Raw genomic sequence first — 14,632 nt, 5'->3', positions numbered from 1 at the left:
TATATGGAATTTTCTCACTGATTAGAAGCTCTAAGTGGAAAAAGCTAAGATAAAACTATGGTCTAATAAATTAAAACTGCACATGCTCCCATGTCAGGCTACCAGAACTTTAGATTATAGCAGTGTGCTTCATATACAGCTGTTCGGCAGTCGCAGCCTCCTGTTAAGCATCATGCCCTCTGAAACGCAGATTATTAGTATTTATCAATTCCAACATGCTATGGCTCTCTTTTGCAGAATGGTATGGAAGCTGCCATCATCTGATAGTCCTTTTCTATCACAAAGAACTATCACAAAGTCACAGTTTAAATGGGGCTGCTTAATTGATTAATTGGGAATTTTTGGTGAACGGTGTTCTTGGTATGAAAGTCTTCACTTTTTAATTCAGCTCTTTTCTTCAGATCTTTGTTGACCTTCCCAATATTTGGGTTCTAAGTTAGCAGAGTTTCCTCTGACCTTGCACACAGAAAGGGAAGAAAATCATTAGGGTTAAGGATTTTTTTCTCTTTCACAGACTGTAGCACTTTGGTGCTGTTACACATTTTGTGACTTCCTCCTTGAAGTCTTTCCTCTGCAGTCACATGTCCTCCAAGGCATTTGATAATTTTAGGTCATCTAACGGAAATGTCAGTTTTAGACCCAAGGCCTGTACCTTTCCAAGTGTTTTTGTAAGGCCAAGTAAGGATGTCTTTATATAAAGGACAAAATTTGTAGCTCTTAAATTTAATAACTCAGTAATACATCCTTTCCTTTGAATCTAGCATGCTCAGAGGACCAAGATTTAATGACAGGCTGGGACACAAGCTGTACCTGGTGCAGCTCAATAGAAGCAAGTCAGTGAAATGAAGCAGTTAGTCCTGAGGATTCAAGGTTTGTGGGGGCAGTGCTTTGGATTAGGTTTGCTCCCATGGGCCAATTGCCTTTTGTAGTTGGCACCACTTGGTGACCTCTGGGAATGGTGTATTCCCACTCAGTCCATTGTGCCCTCGCAGATTGCTGCAGAACACGAGTACAGGCATGATCTATGGGTATGGTCTGGAGATAAGCCTTGTAAACACACTCCTCCAAACTGAAACAATAATCTGGGAGCTGTCATCACAGCTGCTTTATTTGTGAAATGTATCAAATGCATCAAATGACCCACAATATGCACACAACTCTGGCTGGCATTAGTGGAAGGAAGCAACAGAGAGGGATAGGAGAGCTCACATTTAGCTGCATCCATGTCTGACATGTTCAGCATGAGTGAAGTATGCAAAATTGGTACCCAAAATGCCTTGATTCGACACATTGCTAGGGCTTACTCCTTTCAGTGTCCTGCTATTGCCCAGGAGTAAGCCGTGTGTTTTTCTCTACACTCTCCTTCTACAAATAGGCTTCATTCCTGCATTTCTGAGTAAAGTCCTAGAGCATACTCTTGACTGGATCAATAACACTAATTCAAGACCTTATTTACTAACTGCTACTCAGTAAATCCCCTCTTACAGATTTGTCTTTAAGAGCTTTGTAGAATCACCAAATCACGTAGACATTCATGACAGCTTCTTCAAAATAAGTATTTTGTATTTTCTCAGAGGAGCAGAACAAAGAAAATAGCACTGAAACACCAGAAAGTTTACACACATATTAATTATCCTTAAACCAATAGCTTTTGCTTTGTTGGGTGGGTAAGTATTGCTTGTTTCAAAGCACCCCCTTGTGCAGGCAGTCGGTAAGACAAGTTGTACAGGAAGCTTCTGGCTCGCTGACACCTTGATCCCCGGGTCAAGATCTGCATTTTCCAAGTCACCCACCCTGCTTCATCTGCCACAGAGGTCTTCTGTTCAATGGTTCATGTCCAAAGACCTCCTGAGGTTTCAAACTGCTGAACCTGATCAAACTGGTATAATATGGATGGAGGTGGTCTTCAAACTGTATGTTCCCACTCTCGTCCACTGGTAAATTATAATTTTTTAAAAATCTGGTATAAGCATGGATAAAGTCCAACTGAAGTTAATCAATATGGATCTTCAAAATGAGCCACTGCATAAACAGAAATTTCTTACACTGTTGATAAGACTTTTATAGATACTAGTCACAGTTGGTAAACAGCAGCCTTAAAAATTAAAGGCCGCAGAATTGAGTCTTCCGAATTGGCTAGTGACTTCAATCACTTGATTCTGGTCTGTCCACCTGGAGGTGACTTTATAGAAAAGTAGCTTTTAAAACCTTATCTTTTTCCAAAGTTAAAGCTCCTCTGGCAGTATCATAAATTGGGGAGCACAGGTAGAAAAGCTCTCCAAGTCTTTAGTAATTCTGGAAAATCTTGTTGATATTATGTAAAGTATTTTTTAAATATTTATATCATGCTTTTGAAAGGAAACAAACATCCCTTCAAAGCCAAGGGTAACTGTATGTTTCATTTGTCTCGAATCTATTATTTACATCCATGGTTTGGGCAATCTGTCAATGGCAATGTTCAAATGAGCCATTTCCTTGACAGAGACAGTACACTTTTATTGGGAAAAATAATCCATTCCTCTTTGTTTTTTCAGACTCGAATTTTGAAGTGGGTTTGTAAATATCCAGATTTTATGCCACCACAGTTTCTTTACTTTAGTGCTTATGCTTTATTCAAAAAAAAAGGAAGCATATTTTCTCTGAAGAGATAAATAAGGAATTCTGCATAACTCTTGGTGTCCCAGATATTAATTTGATGATCATTTAATTGCATCACAAGAGCTGTTGGGTGAAATTAAATTACAAACAGATGAGAGCAGACAACACATGATAAAGAAGAAGCTGAGGTATCTGCAAGTGTTTCAAATGTTCCCCAAGGTATCCTACATTGTTCATGCTCCAGAGAACCAAGGCCACAGTGCCGGAATACCACTCGGTACAACACTTTCAGCAAAAAGGCACCTGAATTCACTACATACACAAGCTTTTTCATCTGCAGGATGCATATGTGTTTATCCTAATAATGCCTACATTTCCTGTCTCCTCAACCCATTGGTTCTCACAGTTTACCTGCCCTTGATGTGTTCCTCTTCTCTTACCTCACACAGAGGCATCCTGCTGGCAGAACCCCATCCCATATTCTTGCTGCTCCCCATATTCATGTTTCAGGCGCTGCTGACAAATCAGTGAAACAAAAAGCTGATAAATTTGGGCACATCATTCATTTCCTTTTGGCATAACTCCTGTGGATTATTTTAGATACAGTGTTATGTAAATGCTGTTTCAGGTGCTAAGTGTCTAACAGACTAAGTACACATATGAAGTTTAGAATTTGAGTAGAACACATTGTTCTTGTGAAAGATGATGGTTTTATATTTGTGAGTGCTGGGTGAAAAAAAATGTAGAAGAGTCAGTTGTGCTACATACAAAATGTTACTATGCCAGATTTGAAGACAAAGTTAAATATTAATGCATGAAATACAGATTTTAAGTTGTGATAAGTACAGATCTAATGCAACTTTAACTGCAGAATTGCTGCTGATGGCTTCATAAAATACATCCCATAAACAGCTGTTGATCTGTTCACTGTTTGTCTCTTACCATTCATTTGTTTAGTAATCAGTTCTCATTTGTTCTACATATGGTACAGCTTCCCTTTTGTAGCAGCTGCTTTTAAAGAACAATTGGAGGCACAAAAATATTACAGAAATTATTGTTTAACTATTCTCCTGCCTTTTTATCTGTCATTAGGGTCATTTAGATAAAAGTTAGAAAAGAAGTTCATTAAATATAGAGTAGGGAAGGTGTAGATGCTCTGTCACCTTCCTGAACGGGTAATTTGTAGTGAAAGTTCCAGTGACTATGCTTTGCACTCTGCTTAGCTCCTTTAGGCAATTAATTTTCTCTATTTATATTGTCCATTCCCTTTTGTGATTCACTGACGTCAACATGTCAAATTTGATTCGCTTTTTGGCCTTGCTCTGTAGCTCTGTATCATATTAGAGACCTTTAGGTAATGCACTGACTATCTTGCAGACCGACTGAATGCATTTCAAGATTTCTAGAAAATGACAGTTTACAAGATTTAAAATTTTGTCAGGTGTTCTGCTTAAATGTGGGCATCAGTGGTCATTAAAACTGATTCGTGTGAAGATAATTGTCTTCTGGAGTGTTTAAGTGTCATCTTGCTTTTTTTCCAAAAATTCTGGTCTTTAACAAGAACATTTTATCCTATTAAGTGTCCTCTCTTATTTATTCATGCTTCAGCCATATCCTGCATCCTGAACTGAATGAAAAAATGTGACACGGTCTTTTGTTTATAGGAAAGTATAGGTGAGAATATAGCTGTGTGCCGAAACTTTGCTAGTATTAAGGGCATGATGCCAAATAGGGCAAGTGCCCATGGGTTGGACAGCCCTTTGTCCTTTGTCAGTCTTCACTGGTGACCTTGACCTGCAGCTATTGCGAGGAATCTGCGAATCTGCCAAGTGCAGCAGTGGGCAGAGGAAAGGGCTGTTCATTAGAACTGACTGCTTGGATCAGATACCATTCCAGAAAAGGGAAATTTCCAGTCAGTTCCACCTGATTCAGCCACAATGCCAGGTGGGTTGGGGAGATGATTAAAGAAAGAAACTAGTAATTGCTTAAATGTGCTGAGCATTTTACAGATTGTACAGCATAAATATTTTGGATATACTGTTTTCAGATGGTTGATGAATCAAAATAGCTGCAAGTGAGTTTGATATGTGTCACCAGGCTTATATATAGATAGATGTGTTAAATTGGCATTGTATGGGCAAATGCTCAGTTGGGAGAAATATATAAATGATGACAGGATATTTTAGAAAGGATCTCAGGTATTTCTGCAAGGCATTTTCGTTTAAAAAGGCTTATCTGTGAGAGAAATGTGCTTGTTTCTAAATTTAACCCTACTAACAGTTTACCACCTTCTTTGTGTGTGTGTCTTTTTCTCTTCCAGTGCCACCTTGGGCCTTAATAGCCATAGCCATAGTTGCAGTCCTATTAATCCTCACCTGCTGCTTTTGTCTCTGCAAGAAATGCTTGTTCAAAAAGAAGAACAAGAAGAAGGGAAAGGAGAAGGGAGGGAAGAACGCTATTAACATGAAAGATGTTAAAGATTTAGGGAAAAGCATGAAAGATCAGGTAAAGTACTTCTCCTTTTCTTGAACTTTTGGGTTGCATTTGAATGTTTCTGTTTGATGTGTCTAGAAAAAGTTGTGCTTGTTGTCTCAGTAGTGGCTCTGTGAAGAGTGAACTGATTGACAGCATCTTCTCAGTGGTATCACAAGGGATGAACCTGGGTGTGGCATCACTGATGAAGCAGTTGGCTGATTTCCCTGCTCTGCTAAAAAAAAAATGAGCAGGCATATAATGAATGACTCATCCTTAAGGGGCCAGTTTATCAAGGGTATCCTGCTTGCTTCAAAAATGGAGCAAATGTGTGCAATTTTCACCATACTTTCTTCAAGACCTCGCACAGTGTTTGTATATCTCACTAACAGTATTTCTGAGATTACATTATAAAGAAAAGTAGTTTTGAGCTCTAAATTTCTTTTCACACAGAAGTTCAGCTGAGAAGGAAAGAATAGTGTAGAGGCAAAAATGAGTCGGAAATGAGAAAATAATGAAAAGGAAAACCACAGGGATATTCAACACAGTGATGTTTGGAGAATTCATTTTGTATTAGAGACAAGATGATTAAAGATAACAGGCCATACTTGGAGCTGTAAGTCAACTGAGTAACTTGGAGGAGAAGATTAATATAATGCCCTTTGAGAGCAGCATGATTTTCATAAGGGCAGAAAAGCTTGTCCTTCAGATCTGCTTGGTGGAAGAGAAGCAGAGGTCGCAGGACTTAATACTAAGGGCCACAGACTTGACTAATACATTCCTGAGAGAAAATAAAGCTTTTTATTGACAGGCTTTTAGTATTGCTCTTCCTGGAGCAAACTGGAATAAGCAGTAGAATGAGGAAATAAACATGAAGTATCCATTTGTCCTCACAGCTCAGAGATTTTAAGCTAAGAAGACAAAGGGCTGTATTTTTCAAGCAGGAAGGGCTAAAGAAATTTAGAGAATTGCTTTCAAATCCTTGTAAGTAGGCACGAATAACTGTAAAGATATTGCGTAGTCAAGTCTGTGTTCCCAAGACTCCTGGGGAAGTTGAGATGAGCAGTACAGGAACAGTCAACCAGCTAAAAAGAGAGAATAAAAGCATGGTCAGGAATAAGGAGATGATTCCACAAATTGGGATCTAGCATAGAAGAAAGCTGAGCCGAAGGCAAGTTGATTAGAAATACAAGTCAAAGCTGGGAACCTGAGGACCGGGGACAGGTGGTCAGGGACAAGATCCAAAAGGAGAATCTTAGAACACGGTAGCTAGGGAAGGCCCATGGACCAGTCCAGAACCAGTGGTGAAATGCCACTGCTCAGTGATGGAGCAGCCACCAGTGTGGCTCATCAGCTAGTCTTAAAGAGTCCTAGAACAGGTTAGCATGCTTCTCCAGACATGTAGGATGTAGTAGGGGAAGGGCAAAATCAGGAGAGTGGGTGAGGAATCCTTACAAGTGTGATGACCAGCTGCAATAGATCACATGAGTGGAGTCAGAAAGGACCTCAGATAAGGGAAGAAAAATAATGGATACATTTCAAAGGTGTAGAGCAATCCGAGTTATTTCCAGTTTCAATTTCAGAGACAAGACGACAAAGAGCAAATGCTAGAGACCTTTATATCCCCATTGCAAGTGGAGTACTTTAGATACTGCACTGGGGTGCAGTTTCAGCCTTGGTTCCCTCTGGTGATAAGATGCTTCATGTGCCACACTGGTGTACTGGAATGTATGACACCCACAAATTCACACCTGAAAAAAACATCTTCAGTACACAAAATCACTAATGTAGATGGAGGTATTCCAAGGTTAGAAAGATTAGTGAGACTGAGCTCAAAAAAATCAGAGCAGAAATTTTGAATTCTTTGAAGAATTGAAGAAGATATTGTGCGGGGAGGGGGAGGGGGGGCATCTCCATATCGTAAATGTGAAACGAACTCCTTCTCTTAATGCACTTTGATTTATCATTCATCCCTGTATTTGATTTATAGACTTTGTTCTGAGGTATTAATATTAAGAAATTGCGAGATATTTCCCCTTCAATGTATGGAAAATCAAATCATTAGTTGTTGGGTTATCCTAGGCTACTGTTAGCTAACTCCTCCCGTCGAACCAGGAATAATTTGGAAGAACTGCTTCGATTATGCTGATGGAAAAATTTCTTGAGCACTTTGTTATGTTCTGCTAATGATAACAAACCTAATACTTTCTCATAGGATAAATAATGTGCAATTTGTTGATCGATATTTATGTGGAATTTGTTCCATATCGTGTAAGGCCTTTGTTGCATTTACAATAAATTATTAAGTGTTTTTAATTATATTCATTAGGACCTGGATAAATGACCATGGATTCTTGAAAAATAAGTATTTTAAATGCAAAATTACATTATTTTATTATTACTGAGTTCCATTTATATCTTTTTAATGGGAAATTTTGATAAAAAGCTAAATCCTGCAACTTTTGTCTACAAAAAGAGCTCAGACTTTGAAATGTTGCACAGATAGGTATTTTAAGATGATTCCATTCAAAATACTTGGTATAGTTATTTAAACCTACTTTTGCCCAGATATTTTGGGATTTAACTAGCATGTTTTGTTTTGCACAGTTAAACCTAAGGAGGGTAGATTCACAGTTGATGTAAATGTCAGACCTTTAATAAGTAAATCACCAACTCTCCAGCCACCTCTCCTCACTTTCTGGGATTTCAAACCCAGGCTAAAAGGTTCTTAAATTAGCACTGTAAATTCATTCCTAGCAGTCTGACAGTGTACAGATTTTAAGTCCTTGGCATTCAGGAACTTTTGCCAACTTGATTCCTAATGCAACATTTTGGCTGTCATTTTTTTCTGTATGACATGTTTTTTATTCTAACAGTTGATCGTGACTTAGCAGTGCGGGTTTTAATATACCTAGCTGAACTCAGGGCAATGCTAAATGTAGCATATTTCAGTTAAGAGAATTGAAGCACTTTAGAGGCTCTGGCATAAAATAGGGGAATAATAAGAATGCCTTTTAGCTCTTCAAAGAAGCAAATTGTTAAAAAAGTAATTGAAGAGTAAGATGTAAATCTAATGCCATTATAAAGGGCAACATCTAGTACTAATGTTGTCAAAAACTGAAAAACCTACTTCAGTCATTGTTAGGCCTGAACCTGCAAGTGCTAATTACTTCTGGCTTCAGCTAAGAGTGTGTAACAGCAGTTGCTAGTCACATGGCATCTTGCAGGATCCTAGTTCCCTAAGCACATGAAGTTGAAATGGAGTGCCATTTGGTAAATTGAAAGTATCATCTCCTGGAAATATGATTTTTCTCTTAGTCTGGGTTTTTTTGTTGAAGAGAACTTCTGGCCTGCTTTTATTCATGCTGACCTGCCCATCCATGCCAAATCATTATAGAGCCATGTAACTTGGCATCCTTGAAGATCCATTAGACATAGAGACACAGTCAGCTCAGAAGTTATACATGATAGATATTACAGAAGGGGGAATAAAATTTTTGTCTGTTAGAATATTTGTGCTTCAAAATGTCCACTTCCCTGAACACAATGTCAAATGAGAAACTGTCTTTATATGTAGATTATCAAAAAATGTAGCTGAGGGAGATGAGTTGAAAAAAAGGTTAGATTTTCAGTCTTGAAAGCCATTTCCATTGCAGGCAAGGCTTACTTTTTCAAGTCGAGTATACAGCTCCAGCAAGGGCTACTGGGAGGATTAGATTCCTTCTAGGAAAGGCAAAATTGTTAATGAATATACAACTGTAAAAAAGGTCATTTCTCCATGTTTTTTACTAATGTTTGTGTGTGGATGTTTTAATTTTTATTTCTTCCTCCTATGTCCTCCTTGTCTATGTTTTGTCTCATGACTGTTCTGGAATGTCACTTGCGGTAGGTTTATTTTGCTATTTGGGTGCACCTAGACTTAAGCTCTCATGCATAGTCTCCTGACAGCTCTGTCTCCTTAGCAGAGATGGACATGTAGTAGCTTTGATACACACATCAAGAGGATGAACTAAATTGATTGGGTATTTTTTTGGTTTGATATATATTTGAGGGGAGGCTGGAGGAAGGTGGAAGAAAAGAGGTTTGTCATTCTTTCTATAGTTAAAATATTAAGTGAAACTGTACCAGAAAGCTCAAGTTTAAAATTGATTGGCACATGAAAATAACTTGCTAATTTTATTTCCTTTTGTATAAATGTCACCATATCAAAAGTAGACAGAAGCAATGTGTATTTTTAATGTCTTAGTTTCTAAGTGTTGCTAAAATGACTGATACCTCACGAAACTTGCTGTGGGCTCTTACATCATCTCAGTACAGTGCTCAGGCATAAAAGACTTCGGTATGGAACACTTAAGAATTTGAAGTGGTCTTAGTACAGATTTCTGTTGATGTGACCTAGTGGCAACTGGCACGAGTGTTTTTGTGAGATCTTCCCATGATGGTTTTCATCTTTATAACTTTCAATCTCTACTAATGCCCCTGGTGGGTCCCACTACTTTTTTTCTTTAAGGGGGGGGAAAAAAAGGCCCTGAGGACGTGGTTTCAGAGATGCTGTCATAGTTTCAGATTTATTACATCTGAGTTTAATGCATTGGTACAGCAAAATTCTTGATTAAGCTCAGCCTTTGGGCTAAGAGAAGGAATAGACATAATCATTTCAGTCATGAGCAGCAGCACTGAGAACTTACTAAAATTTAGCCCTATTGCTTGGAGAATAATTGTTGTGGTCTGAACATTTTATTAGATCACAAAGCATTTGTAGAAAGGGAGATTTAATAGTTCAGCCCTTTCTCATTGCATCAGGCTAAAACACTGTTACTAGTGAAGAATTTTTGGCTTACAATGAGTGTGTTAGGTGAAACAGGAGATTTGGTATTAGGTATATGTATTACAGCCTGGAGTATGAGCAGTATATTCTTGGCTCTGCTACTGACTTACTGTGGCCTTCAGTCAGCCACTTGACTTCTCTGTATGTTTGTTTTTTCCTTTACACAGGCCTCCCTTTTACATTGGGGTTATGTACTAACTTAATCAGAATATTCTGATTGATGTTCCTCTCTGAATAGTGAGTGTTATAAAGTGACATGACAGTGAGAGCTGCAATTGCACCCAGCTGAACTTCAATATATAATGGTTTCCTTAGACTAATTCACCTTATGATTCTAGCTGTTGATCGGCAAACACCCTTGCCCTCATGCAGACAAAATACTGAAGAAACAAGATATTTAGTAGTAGGTGCCCTGAAATATTTCAAAGTAGGGTGCATTAACCTGGCAGCATGAAGAAAATAGCCCAAATGAAGTCAGGATAATCCACCCCGACATCTAGAGAGCCTGGATTTCATTTGAAGCAGCTCAAGCCTTTATTGCCAGAAAAAAATCCAAGAGAATTTTTCTGAGGGACAGGAGCTCTGTTGCTGGGAGTGGTCTTTTCTTCTGCAGTGTTTGGTCACGTGCTGGTTTGTTTTCCCAGTTGAATGCCTGGAGACCAGTGAGTGTATTTATTCCACAGTGCTTCCTATCTTGGTGTCAGCATGTCACTTCCCATTTGTTGTCATCTTCAGCCCATGGTGGCATTAATACTCACTGTGGCTTATCCACAATGCAGTGAGACATCCTCATTCACACTCAGAAAGATGAGGTGGAGAAGGTTAGTCAGAAACAATGGGGACGAGTTTTCTTAGAAAACAAGCCCAGTAAGTTTACTGTGGCAGTCAAAATGGATTGGCTGAGTCCTGTTTGTACACTAATTCAATCTCAGCCTTGACCAACTGTCCTGCTTTTTCACCTGCTTCAAAGACAACTGTGCAGTGTGCATAAAACTTCCTGAAAAATGTGAATAACATGTTTATGAAGATAAAATGTTATAGATGAGTGTTTGTGTTCTTCAAATAGGTTTTCTGTAAAACTCTTTTGAAATTTAGATTTATATTAGACTTCAGAAGCCTGAAAATATGGGAGCAATAGCTGTAAGACACAAGAGTGGGCTTATTTGCATTCCTGTCTCTTCCTTTCCGTCACTCCCAAGAAAACATAGGAGCTTGCTTTGCATGCTTCCTGAGTTTGTTTTCTTCCTTTGTTAAACTATTTTTTTTTCTGTAAAGTAATTAATTCGTTACTTCTGTTGTAACCTTCTGTACAGTTAGAATGATATGAAGATGCAGATCCTACTCATTTTTTTACTTATCTTGTTTTCTATATTGAAGGTCTTACCACTGGAAGCTTCCATTTTCAAAGACGATTTTGCATTTTTTTGGTTAAAAGACCAAATTTTGAGTTCTTTATTCAAGATCAGAGTCTTCAAGTTCCGGATGAGTGGCATATAGGAATTGTGCAGTTAGTCCCTAAATTAAGTGACTTGAATCAGACTCTCAAGACATCTACCTATATCCACAGACTGTATGGAGAGCTAAACTCCTACACTATGTCTGAAGTTAGTGGGTATGCATAACCAAAACAGGAACAGCACTTCATATTAATGAGGTATACATTTCAAATGTATATGTATACATTTTAATTAGGTATACATTTTTTAAAAAATTAAAATAAAAACTAATTATTTGGGAATATTTCATTGTTTACCTTTTAAGCAAGGGTATTTACTCTTTACAAATTGATAAATAATAAATATGAATGGCTAACAGCCTTCAAACATGAGAATATCAGGTACTTCATAAAGTCCTATTTAGAGGATGGTCAGAGGATTATCTTACCTCTTTTTAAGGAGCTAAGCCAGTAGAACCAGTCTGTGCCTATTTTTTCTCCACAGATCAAAGCGGCACTCAGTAAATCATGTCTGGCTATATTTAGGTTAATTTTCACTATCAAATACATGTAGTACTAATTATATAGTATGACAGATTTTTCAAACAGAAATAAATGTAGTACTCTGAGTGGTCCTCCCAGGTCAAGGAGCCAGCTCTGTCCCAAAGCATGCTTCCATGCCCACTGCCATTAATTTGGGGACAATGAAGAACAGTTGATGGAGCAGCATGCACTGGCCAAGCAGCCTAAAGCTGCCTCCTACTCACAGCCTGCTGCTCAGTGCAAGCGAGCGCTGCCTGCCATATGGCAGGTGGGGGCAGAGCACGGCAGCGCACTTGCAGGAGTGCCTGCTACTTTTAGTTCACACACATGGGCCCTGCATTCAATGCAGAGCCCTGACCCACAGGGTGAGCTTCCAAAATAGGCTCCCAGGTTGAGATCAGCTTCATCTTTTTTCAGCCTATAAACAGTGGCTACAGGTGTTTATAAAACATCGAAAACAGGTTGATTTGTGAGCTTAATAACTCCAACTTAAATTAATGTGTTCATATTTTACTCTGAACACCTGCAGCATTTTCTGTATTCTTCTATGGCACCAGATTAAGTTGGTATTTTAGTACCCAAACAATTCAGCAAGCTCTTAAGCTGAACACGATGACTTCATGTCATAGAGCTCCTAAGGAAAGAAAACCTTTTGAATAACCCAACCAAGACCATTTAAAAGCTGGATAACAAGCAAGGAAGTAATGTCAAGGCATCACATGCTGAACCCAGCAGGTTTTTTCTCATTGTGTGCATCACGGTGGCCCACTGCTGGTGTGTGAGGCCAGCATTCTTACAGTAGTAATGACAAAGTAGATTTCACAATGACCAAAGCCTGGCGCAGCCACTGGAAACCCAGGCACAACATGCTCCTTAAATTAACTCATGGAGAGAAAGCAGATGCTGAATGAATGAAATGTTGCCTTTCCTTCTGTGGGACTCTGATAGAGAACATGTAACAATTGTAGGCTTGTCTGCTTTGTGATAGAGAACCAGACAGGAATTTTTAAAGGCTTTTGTTTTCCCTTGGGATAAAAATTGGCCAGATCAGAATTATGGTGTTCTCGAATGTGAAAGAAATTGATAAGAGGTACACAACCATTAGTGGAAAAGCAGTTATTTCTAGTTGTGGAGGAAAAATTGCCTTTCCAATAAATTCATTGTTGGACATGGCACAGAACATTCTTGCTACAAAATCTTGTTGTTTTCTTCTTTCAGCTCACCAGGCATTGCACAAGCCTGAGGACTGGGCATCATTCAAACATTAAAATAATATTTCTTCACAATTCCAAAAGGAATGATGGAGAGGCAGGTGGAGATGGAAATCAGGACAGCAGCATGCACCATGCAGCAAACAAACTTACAGGCTGCAGTCAGTGTTTTGTTTTGCTTCCCAATATCTCGCCTTCTTGCTTACTGGTAGCTTGTTTCCTTAAAAATGAGGCTGTAGGCCACCCCATGAACAGAAGGAACCCTAAAAACTCTGTTAATGAAAGCATTTCTTTGCATACAACAGTGAAAGACACTTTGCATTTTAAATGTTTTGTGACATAAACTAGTCATTCACAAGATGTGACTCAGACATGACTGTGGCCTCTGCCTCCCTGTAAAGGAGGCAAGCAAGTACACTTGCTCCCCCAGCAGCTTTGTTGTATGAGTCTCCTGCCACTTTTCTTTCCTGAAGCTTCTGCACATGTGGAATCTGGAGGCAACTGCCCTTGCAGACCCTCTCATTTTCTACACACAGTTTGGGAAGGGATTTCAGTAAAGTTGTTTTAAGCCCCAGAATCTCTTTTGTGGTTTGTGGTTATAGTAGTGGGGTAAACCTGGTGACAAGGTGCAAGGGTTTTGGTGGAACTGAGCTGAAAGCAAGGGATGTTTGCAGTGTCAGGACTCAGTGTCACCAGAGAGAGGCTTTTGTCAGCTAGGGGAATGAGAGGGAGGAAAAAACCCAGGAAGTGTAAAAACCCACTCCAAGGTGTGGAGTTTCAAAAGAATTGAAAATTAAGCATTTTCTTTAACAACTAAAAAGAAAAGAGGAGGCTGCAAAACAGCTTGTGATAATGTTATAGAAGTGAAGATGCAACCAGCAGATTGAACAGTGGATCCCAGATTGCTGTAATTTAGCCCTTTTTGTTGTAAGAAGCACTGCAGAGTACTGGTTCTAATTTCAGTAGACACAGATGCATCACCTTGTAATGTTTGTACTGGATTAACACTTTCTTGGTACATTCCTACACCTCCTTACATATAAGTCTACATTTTTCACATACTTAAACACATTTGAGAGGACATGGATGTTTCACTGTTGTGTGTTTCTGCATATGTTATGCAGAAATGAGGAAACTGCTTGAGTAAAATTCACGGTCATCTCAAATTAGAAGAGAGAAATCCAGTCTCCAGCACAATGCAATCATGCATTTCTGTGTTGCTTGTTTCACAGAAAAAACATTTGAAATGTCATGGAGTTAAAAAAAATGTTAGAGAAGGCAAGGCTTACATTCCTCTGTATCTAAATCCAGTCTTTTTTGTTATGGTTTATCAGTTATGAGGCTTGAGGAAAAAGCTCTCTTATGATTAAAAATATTTTATTGTTTCTAAAACAAATAAAATATAGCTGCTTTTTTGAATTGATTGTAGCAATGCAACAGTAAGATTCAATACAGTGTGATACAGTATGCTATAAATTGAAGGTTGTAGTAGTATTCCATTAAATATTGATCTTTCAGAGAATCTCAATGCAAAATTAAAATCCC

The 14,632-nt window shown here is 38.6% G+C and overlaps 1 protein-coding gene across 6 annotated transcripts in view; it reads left to right on the top strand.

The window, feature by feature from the left end:
- The window catches only part of SYT1 (synaptotagmin 1), a 338,128-nt gene that overhangs the window by 244,095 nt on the left and 79,401 nt on the right, over positions 1 to 14,632 (top strand). For all 6 annotated transcript variants that reach the window (XM_032105808.1, XM_032105809.1, XM_032105807.1 and 3 more), the window contains one exon: positions 4,919 to 5,103. In XM_032105808.1, coding sequence (XP_031961699.1) covers positions 4,919 to 5,103 — 185 coding nt within the window. The remainder of the gene's footprint in view (positions 1 to 4,918; positions 5,104 to 14,632) is intronic.

The sequence above is a fragment of the Corvus moneduloides genome, chromosome 4 (assembly GCF_009650955.1).
Source record: "Corvus moneduloides isolate bCorMon1 chromosome 4, bCorMon1.pri, whole genome shotgun sequence".
In the NCBI taxonomy this organism is placed as follows: Eukaryota; Metazoa; Chordata; class Aves; order Passeriformes; family Corvidae; genus Corvus; species Corvus moneduloides.
This window is presented reverse-complemented; position numbering and strand designations above follow the sequence as displayed.